This window comes from Lotus japonicus, chromosome 2, assembly GCF_012489685.1.
Source record: "Lotus japonicus ecotype B-129 chromosome 2, LjGifu_v1.2".
NCBI lineage: Eukaryota > Viridiplantae > Streptophyta > Magnoliopsida > Fabales > Fabaceae > Lotus > Lotus japonicus.
The window spans coordinates 54772175-54781641 of NC_080042.1; the positions used below are offsets into that span (position 1 = coordinate 54772175).

Sequence of the window (9467 nt, forward strand, 5' to 3'; positions counted from 1 at the left end):
GACTTCAAGAAATTCAATACGACTCTCTTGCCAAAACTTGGTGGCGGTTGAGGGCTAGACCGGAGACCCTCCTGGGTAGGGTTTTCCAAGCGGTCTATTACTCGAGAGGATTTATCCATGATGCTAAGAAAGGTTATCGCCCTAGTTATGTGTGGTCTAGTATACTCCGTTCTGGTGAGCTCTTCAAGATAGGGGGTATGTGGAAGGTGGGTGATGGTAAGCATATTAAAGCTTGGACCGATAAATGGGTGGTTGGAGATGCTCCATTGGTTTACAGTGAAGACTTGGTGCAACAGCTTGAAGTGGATATCAAACCTCTAATCGAGTTTGTTTGCTGCCCTCCTACAGCGCGAGCTATTATGGTGATGCCTCTATCTATTGTCCCACAGCAGGACTTGTTCTATTGGCCATGGACTACTGATGGACATTATTCTACCATGTCGGGCTATATTTTTCTACAGCATAATGATGTCAGCAGGCAGGGATCTTCGTCTAGTTCGCCCTCACTACCTCCTACTCGATGGAAGCAATTGTAGAAGGCTCCCACTCTTCCTCGCTGTAACACCCCGATTTCGGTGGCGTCACTTTAGTAACCAAAGAAATAACTTAAGCGGAAAAACGTGAATTATTTTTTTTTTTGATAATAAAATGAAAGACTGAAAGAAAATAAACTTCCCGCCAAAAGGTAAAAGAAAACTAATATACATCTACATAAATATATACATGCCCACACTAGTACCAGCCACATCGCGAGTAACCTCAAGCGACGGGTGACGGAAGAAAGTAACGCCCGAAGGCAAAAGTACAAACCAAAAGAAAAGTCAAGTGTCCGCAACACTATCCCTCAAAATGAGAATGAGTTAGCCCAGATGGCCTAAAACAAGACCTCTTAGCCCAACCAACTCTCTGTGATCCCCGTAGAGGAACCACACAAAAAGCTATAGGCGGGAAACTACCCTGTCCCCAAAGAAACAATGACGGTCAGAGCTAAGACTCTACTCCTACACTAATCCCATCTCGAGTAAGTCGCTCGGTGGCCAGCGGGGTCGACCACCCCTGAACCGTAGTCCTCCTGATCAAGCTTCTTCAACCTAGTTTCCCCTGAAGGGTGAACCATCGTGAACCGGTCCGCCATGGACATCTGACAAAGGCGTAGTCCGCCCAAACACACACAGAAGACGCGAGGGTCAACTCCAAAGAATTATATAAATATTAAAGCCAGATATATATATATGGGATAATAATTATTAGCCTCTCAGGCTTAGAGTTTAGGGATAACATCCTAGGGTTGCATGTATCGCAAAAAATATAAAAGATCATAATAACAATTAGCATGCCTCAATTAGGGTAAACAAGTACCAATCACACTCAGCAAACAAGTCAGCATGTATGTTGCATGAAATGCAATGCTGGTTAACAAAATGCATTCCGGAAGAAGGATGGACACCAACGAGTCAGCCCTAACACCGGCCATAGTGGGACCATTCCGCTCGGGCGTCTCTTACACCACACAAAAGTAGTCAGATCAGCAGTGAACCCGTAGGTCTGCCATTCCGTCTGCTACTGAGGACCACCGTAGTGTCCTAAATATGAAAATCCGGGTCTTATGACCATTTTGGAATCCACCGAGGTCCGGTATCACGCCGTGTATTAACCTCAAAATGAGTGCATGAATGCAAGTGATTAGCCAAACAACGTCTCCGACCTCACCCGACACGTCGCCACGTGTTCTAAATAACTTAAAGTCTCTAAAAAGAATACCCTAAGGCAAATGTCGATTCTGCGACAAAATGAATTAATCAAAAGAAGAAGAAGATACTTTGGAACTCATGGTTCCCGGCTAAACTTTAGATAGCCAATCAATAAACTGCTCATCGAGCGAAAAGGTACCGAAGTACTTGGAACTTAAAGTTCCCGGCTAAACTTTAGATAGCCAAACAATAAACTGCTCATCGAGCGGAAGAGTACGATTGTACTTGGAAACTCATAGTTTCCGGCTAAACTTTAGATAGCCAACCAATAAACTGCTCATCGAGCGAAAGAGTATCAACATACTCGAAAACTTGTAAGTTCCTCAAAACTTGGACTCGACGACACTTCTCATATCTTCAAGACTAATATTCAGGCTCTAAGCTCTTATCTAAAGTTGTTATCATTGTTCAAGGGGTTTAGAGATTGGTTAATGTCTTATGAATTTTCTTTGAGAAAATAGATTTCGTTTAGTCTTATGATACTTCCTATGAGTTTCAGGGATCCCATAATCCCAATTAATTTCTGAGAAGGTCTCGATCCATTAAAATATAACAAGGTCCGAACTTCGTTCGTCCTTTCAAACTCTCTCAAAATCTCATAAAAATTCGGCATGACTTGCCCGTAATCCTCACTTTCCAGAAACATAGGCACGAGTGGAATAGCATCAATGAAACAGCTCAACCAATAGGCATAAACAGCATATTCCAACACATCCTAAGTTAACCATGTAGCACATAGCATGTGAATCATTTAGCACACAATATCATGGCATCAAGTACTCAACAAGTTCGGCCGAAGTCTCAGAAATCATTTCAGACATTTAGCAATTAGGTGCATAACACATAAATCAAGTCGAATTTCATCGACACCTAAAGCATTATCTAGTAATTCAGAGAGTAGCCCTCACCTGTAACTCCTCCAGCGTTTTCCTCACAACCTCCTTCACGTTCCTCGCCTTGATCTCCAGGAAACTCCTCAAAAGAACCTTAAGCCAAAATCACAGAAATCAACACATTGAGTCAGGAACTCAGCAAGCAATAAGTCCTAGGGTTACACGGTACATTACAAACTCTGTGGTACGACAATCTAACGCGTTAAGAAAAGTTTTCGAAAAAGTCGGATTTCCTCCCCCCTTGGTATAGCTCTCGGCCACTTTCCTTAATTGGGAGGGTCGATTTTTCTTCGATCAAACTTGGTTCCTAGGTTGACATAAGCCGTAACTAAGACGGTTCTAAGCTCGGAAAAATTTTCGGATCGAAAACTGATATAGGGGTAGTTTGGTCATTATTTTTAGCTCAAAATTTCAAAATTGGATTTTTGAAAAACAGATTGGATGGAGACGTCCACAACGACGTTTATGACGACAAATCCTACTAGCACTAAGCCAAGTCGATAGATTAGAGCTTAAAAGTTGCGACTTTACCGAAAAATGGGTATTTAAGGTAGAAATTGATCCCGGCGGCATTTCGTCGACATTTGACAAAATCTAATCCGCAGAACACGCTCAGGAGCATGCAGGGAAGAAGTTTAGACGCTGAAATCAGCTTATTTGGACAGTTTTTCAAAAACCTCAAAATTTTGAACTCAGAAAGACGTAGGAGAAGTGGACAGAAACGACGATTCGAAGGAGAGTATAGTTTACCTACCTCGAGGTCTTCGATTAGCGACGATCGGTGAAGCAAACGGGCAAGAAACGACGAAGATCCGGATCTCTCTCTCTCTCTTGATGCTCGCGGGTTTGGGGTATTTTTTTTGCAAAAAATCTAATTTTCAAGCTATTTATAGGTTTTGGAAAAAGCGGAAAAATGATTTTTTTGCGATTCCGATTTTTCCCGCGCGTTCCTCTGCGCATTCTAAGATAGGTTCTGGCGACAGAATTCCAGAACTCAAAACATGATTCTTGGAATTAAACCAAAAGATCCAAAATCGGCATAAGTCGGTGTAAGTCGGTTTATCCCGAAAAACTACTTTTTGCAGTGATCGTCGGATGAGAAAACTTCCTTCTGAAGAAAGATTGGGATTAACGAAAGAAATAGGAGAGCGCGGGTGGATTCTTCATTTGCAGCTCCGAATAGAAAAATCCCTTATCGTCTGTCGATCTTAGGTTTCTCGAACTATCAGGGATTCCGTTTCGGCAACCTTCCGAGAATTGGAATTTGACGTTCGTACTTTCCTGGATTTCGCATCGAAATAATTGTTTAAGGACGGAAAAGAGAAGTTCTAACATTTCTCTGAGGATTTTTGGAATTAGTTTCCATCGTGTCCTAAAGCGTAAATTAACTATTCACTAATACCTTTGACCTCGGATTACGCGTATGTTAGTCGTGCTATAACTCTTATCGGTTTTTCGATAAATTCTTGGACTTTTCATGAACCTTTTTCCTTCACAAATTTATCTTAATCAAATAAACTCTTTTATTTTATTCACTTATCCAAAGCGTTAAAACTTGGGCCTTACACTCGCTGTCGTGAGACCGCTTGGAGAGCTTCCCTGGGGATCTTACCGGTGTGGTCGCTCCTCCATGAGCGTGGTATGGCGGTGGACCCCTCGTGTCCACAGAGTTTAGCAGAGGCGGAGACGATCGAGCACGCTTTGCTCTTTTGCCCTGTGGTAAAATTGGTATGGTTCGCGAGTCCACTTAGGCTACGATTGTAGCAGAATCGTCCTTTCCATGACATGTTCCAAGACTTAATGCAGCACATGGACGATGAGAGATTGGCTTTGTTCATGGAGATCCTGTACGCACTTTGGTTAACTCGAAATGAGCTGGTCTTCAACGACGGAAATGCCACGGTGGAGCAAATCCTCAAGCGCGGGAGTTCCTTTCACCAACCACATGAACAACAGCCAGTTGGGTCGACCATGACGCGCAACCTTCCAGCACAATGGAGCTGCCCGCGAGCTGGAATCTTCAAGGAGAATTTTGATGCAGCTATTCAGAGTTCTGGTGATGCAGGGATGGGTCTTATTGCTCGAGATTTCCATGGTGAGGTCCTTGCTGCTGCGTGCTGCCCTCTTGGACCTGTCACGTCCCCTACTGTGGTCGAGGCTATGGCCTTGAGATGGGCTTTGGTAATGGAAAAGGATCTTGGTTTCCGCCGGGTTGCATTGGAGATGAATTGCTTGGTTTTGTTTGACGCATGGCGTCGTGTAGGTGGTTTTTCTATTTTGGATTCTGTTGTTCAAGATTGTCGTTATTTACTTTCGTGTTTTGATGTGTTAGATTTTCTTTTTGTCCGTCGTTCGGGGAACCAAGCGGCGGATGCGTTAGCTACTTTATCCTTTTCTTTGGGTGACGTTGTTTGGATTGAGGAGATTCCTCAACAGTTATTTGGCATTGTCCAATCTGATGTAATGGCCTTTAGGACTCTCGTTTCTTCTTAATTGGAATATTGAAAGAGTACCCAAAACAACAATCTTTGTGGAACAGAGAGAGTATATGTTCAAGCGCTTACTGTAACACCCCATTTTCCAATTTGTAGAATATGTATTTGTAACACCCCGATTTTCGGTGGCGTCACTTTAGTAACCAAAAGAATAACTTAAGCGGAAAAACATGAATTATTTTTTTTCCGATAATAAATTTAAAGACTGAAAGAAAATAAACTCCTCAACCAAAGATAAAAGAAAACTAATATACATCTACATATATATACATGCCCAGCTAGTACCAACCACATCGCGAGTAACCTCAAGCGACGGGTGACAGAAGAAAGTAACGCCCGAAGGCAATATGTACAAACCAAGGTAAACCTGTGTCCGCAACACCATACCTCAAAACTGAGAACAAATTGGCCCAGTGGCCTAAGGAAAGACCTCCTAAGTCCAACCAGCTCTCTGTGATCTTCATAAGAAAACCACACAAAAAGCTACCGGTAGGAAACTACCCTGTCCCAAAACTGAAAGCATGACGGTCAGAGCATCGACACTACTCCTACACTAATCCTAACTCGAGGAGCCCACACTAACACTCGATCCTACATGCTAGCGCGGTCATCGTCCGAATCTGCATCCAGGACGACTAGGTCGACATACACAACACTACCCTCTCTGTCCACCCTGATGCGCTCCTGCACTGGCCTCTCGGGCTCGGGGCCCGGAACAAGATCCTCGATGACAGCAGCAGCAGACGGACTGGACTCCGTCGAAGTCCCACCCACTGGCACCTCCTCAGAGGGGTCCTCATCATCCGAAGATGATGGTGGTGGTGGTCCTCCCAAGCCGGGTCCACAATGCACACCAGGCGGCAAGTTGAAGCTCACTATGTGTCTCCTCATCACCCCCTCCGTCAAGCGTCCGAATCGGTCAACACGGTCCTCCATGATCCGACCGGTGTAGGTCGCACGGTGGCCTATGGGGTCGACCACCCATGCACCTGGGTCGTCCTGATCAAGCATCTCGTACCTGGTCCCCCCCGAGGGGCTGACCATCGTAAACCAATCCGCCATACTCATCTGACAAATGGCGTAGTCCGCCCAAACACACACAGCAGACGCGAGGGTCAACTCCAAAGAATTATATAAATAATAAAACCAGATATATATATGATAATAAATATTCGCCTCTCAGGCTTATAAGTTTAGGGATAACATCCTAGGGTTTTATATATCACAATGAATGTAAAAGATCATAATAACAATTAGCATGCCTCAAGTAGGATAAACAAGTACCAATCACACTCAGCAACTAAGTCAGAATGTATGTTGCATGAAATGCAATGCTGGGTAACAAAATGCATTCCGGAAGAAGGATGGACATCAACGAGACGGCCCTAACACCAGCCACGGTGGGTACCTTCCTGCTCGCGTGTCTCTTACACCACACAAAAGTAGTCAGATCAGCAGTGAACCCGTAGGTCTGCCATTCCGTCTGCTACTAAGGACCACCGTTGTGAGACCCAAGATTTTAAGCTTAGAATAAATTAGTGAAATTCCTTATTAACGAATAAGTTCGATGTATCGTGAAGGGAAACCTGAACAAGAGTTTATTGGATGAAATAAATTTATGAAGGAGAAGGTTCAGGAAAAGTTCAAGGATTGTATCAAAACCGATAAAAGTATAGCACGACTAACATTCGCCTAATCTTAGGTCAAAGACACTAGTAAATAGCTAATTTACACTTTAGGACGCGATGGAAACTAATTCCAAAAATCTTCAGAGAAATGTTAGAATTTCTCTTATTCGTCAGTAAACAAGTATTTCGATGCGAAACCCTGGAATGTACGAACGTCAAATTCCAATTCTCGGAAGTTTGCCGAAACGGAATCCCTGATAGTTCAAAAACCCTAAAATCGACGGACGATGAAGACTTTTTCTATTCGGAGCTTCAAATAAAGATTTCATCCGCGTACGCCCACTCTAATCGACGTTCCGAATCTTTCTTCAGAAAGAAGTTTCTGCATCCGAGGTCAAAAGCATAAAGTGCATAAAGTGCATTTTTAAGCCGGTAAACATTAAAAACAAGCCTCGAAAACCAAAAATCATACTGATATTTCTTTGGAGAATCAGAAGATTCAGCGGGAAGAATATCGTGTCTAAAATACGTTGGAATCAGTAGGAAAAATCGGAATCGCGAAATTCTCATTTTTCTGCATTTCCCATTTCCTATATATAGTATGAAAAATGAAAAAAAAACAAAAAAATTCACAAACACACACACACGGCCGAGGGGTGCAAGGAGGAAAAAGGAAGAAGTTGATTTTCGTCGTTTCTTGCCCGATTGCTTCACCGTTCGTTGCTAATCGAAGACATCGAGGTATAGTTACTATCCCTCACTTCTGATCGTCAGATCTGTCGACTTTTTCTATGTTTTTCTGAGCTCAAAGTTTGGAGCTTTTTGTAAAACTGTCCAAATAAGCTGATTTTGGTGTCTAAACTTAATGCCCACGTGCTCTAGAGCATGAATATCCAGTTGTTTTCGACTGAATCCTGTCGAATCGTCGCAGAGGTCAAGTTTTCTGAAAATACCCATTTTCTGACAGAGGTTCCGCTTTTTGGATCAAAAACTCTCGACTGAGCTTAGCTTCAGTAGGATTAGTTGTTATAAATGTCGTTAGGATCGAGCTCATCAAATTTGTTTTTCGAAATTCTGATTTTGAGTTTCCGAGCAAAAAATAATGACCAAAATACCCCTGCGACAATTTTCGACCCGATAATTTTTCTGAGAGTTTCCCTGGCCTAGATATCGCCTAAGAATACCTAGGGATTGATTTAGATCGAAAAAAAGGTTTGAAAACCCTATTTTCTATAGTGGCCGAAACCTATTTGCTTGGGTACCGTGTCCAAAAATAATTTTTGGGTCTCTATGACCTAAGCCATTGCGTAGCTTTTTCAATTGTGGAAATTTTGGCGCCGGTTTCGTGTCATTCCGAGTTCTGTAGCTCAAGTTATGCACGTTTTAGCGAATAAAGTGTTTTTGTACAAAACCTGAATCGAGTCAAAACTCATCCATTCGGGGGAAGCCCTTCCTTTCGTGCCTAAATGTTGTACTCTGAAGTTTCTTGAGCTTAGTCGAACATTAGTTAGGATTGTTTCGACTGTATCGACTTGTGTTGATTCATTATTGCTTTGTTTGCTCAAAGGTTCAATTGTGGAAACCTTGGGATTGACTGAACAAGCTTGTGAGGGAGACCTACACCGCGAGACTGGAACAACTCGAGGTTAGGGCAACTTACTTACTAGCTATTTTTGTGTGTAGGCGTCGATAAATTCGACTTGAATGTATTGTGATCGTGAGTGGCAACTCACCGTTATTAGTTAATGACCTAGAGTCGACTTGTTCGACTTATTTGTTAAATTCTGCACAAATATTGCATGAACTGTTCTGAAAAATGTTTTCTAGAGGCTTCGACCGAGTGAACTTATATGAGACGTGTGTCTCCGTTTTCTGAGAGGCTTCGGCCGTTTACTGGTTTCTGTCTTATCGCTTTCTAGTGGACATGACAGGGTTATGTTTTGCAGCACTGCATTAATGTTTCATCGCTCAATAGAGCTTGATTTATTTGTGTTTAAGATTAAAATGTGCTGACTGTATTCGTGCATTTAATGCGACTTTCGGAGTGTGGATTACACTTATCTTCGTCATGGCAATGACGGGTTTGTTTTGGGAATGTTTGATAGGTCGAACCAAGGTTCGAGCCTTTATTGTTTTAGGAATCGAGACCTTCCCGGGGAATTACTTGGGTTTATTGGGATCTATTACTTATAGAGTTTTGAAACAAACGAAATCAGAACTTGATTTGTAAATGAAATTCATAATACACTAATCAAAGATAGAACACATTTTAAATAATGATGATAACCTCTTGGAAAAGACTTAGGATGTGAAAATGGTTTGGAAAACGGGAAGGGTCGACAATCTAAGTGTGAGGAAAACTTTGAGTGCGATAGCACCTTTTGTTTCTTTAGTGGTTTATCTAGCCATCCAAAGGATGAGCCTGGGATGATTGGAAAGTCCCCAAGTGCGAGTGCACCATCTTTGCTCATTGAGCAGCCTTTCGGCCATCGAGCTGATGAGCCTGAGTAAATTGAAAAGTCACTGAGTGCGAGCAGCATTCTCCTTGTTCGTTGAACAGTCTATTCGACCATCGAGCTGGTGAGTCAAAGTAACTTGAAAAGTCACTGAATGCCAGATGCATTCTTTTGCTCGTTGAGCAGTTTGTTTGGCCATCGTGACGGTGAGCCCAAGTGACTAGTAAAGTTACCAAATGCGATT

The 9467-nt window shown here is 42.6% G+C and overlaps 1 protein-coding gene across 1 annotated transcript; it reads left to right on the top strand.

Moving 5' to 3' along the window:
• The first annotated feature begins 4453 nt into the window (after nucleotides 1-4453).
• On the top strand, nucleotides 4454-5137 carry LOC130736657 (uncharacterized). Its single transcript, XM_057588459.1, has one exon. The coding sequence runs from the start codon at nucleotides 4454-4456 to the stop codon at nucleotides 5135-5137; it is 684 nt and encodes a 227-aa protein (XP_057444442.1).
• Nucleotides 5138-9467: the final 4330 nt, after the last annotated feature.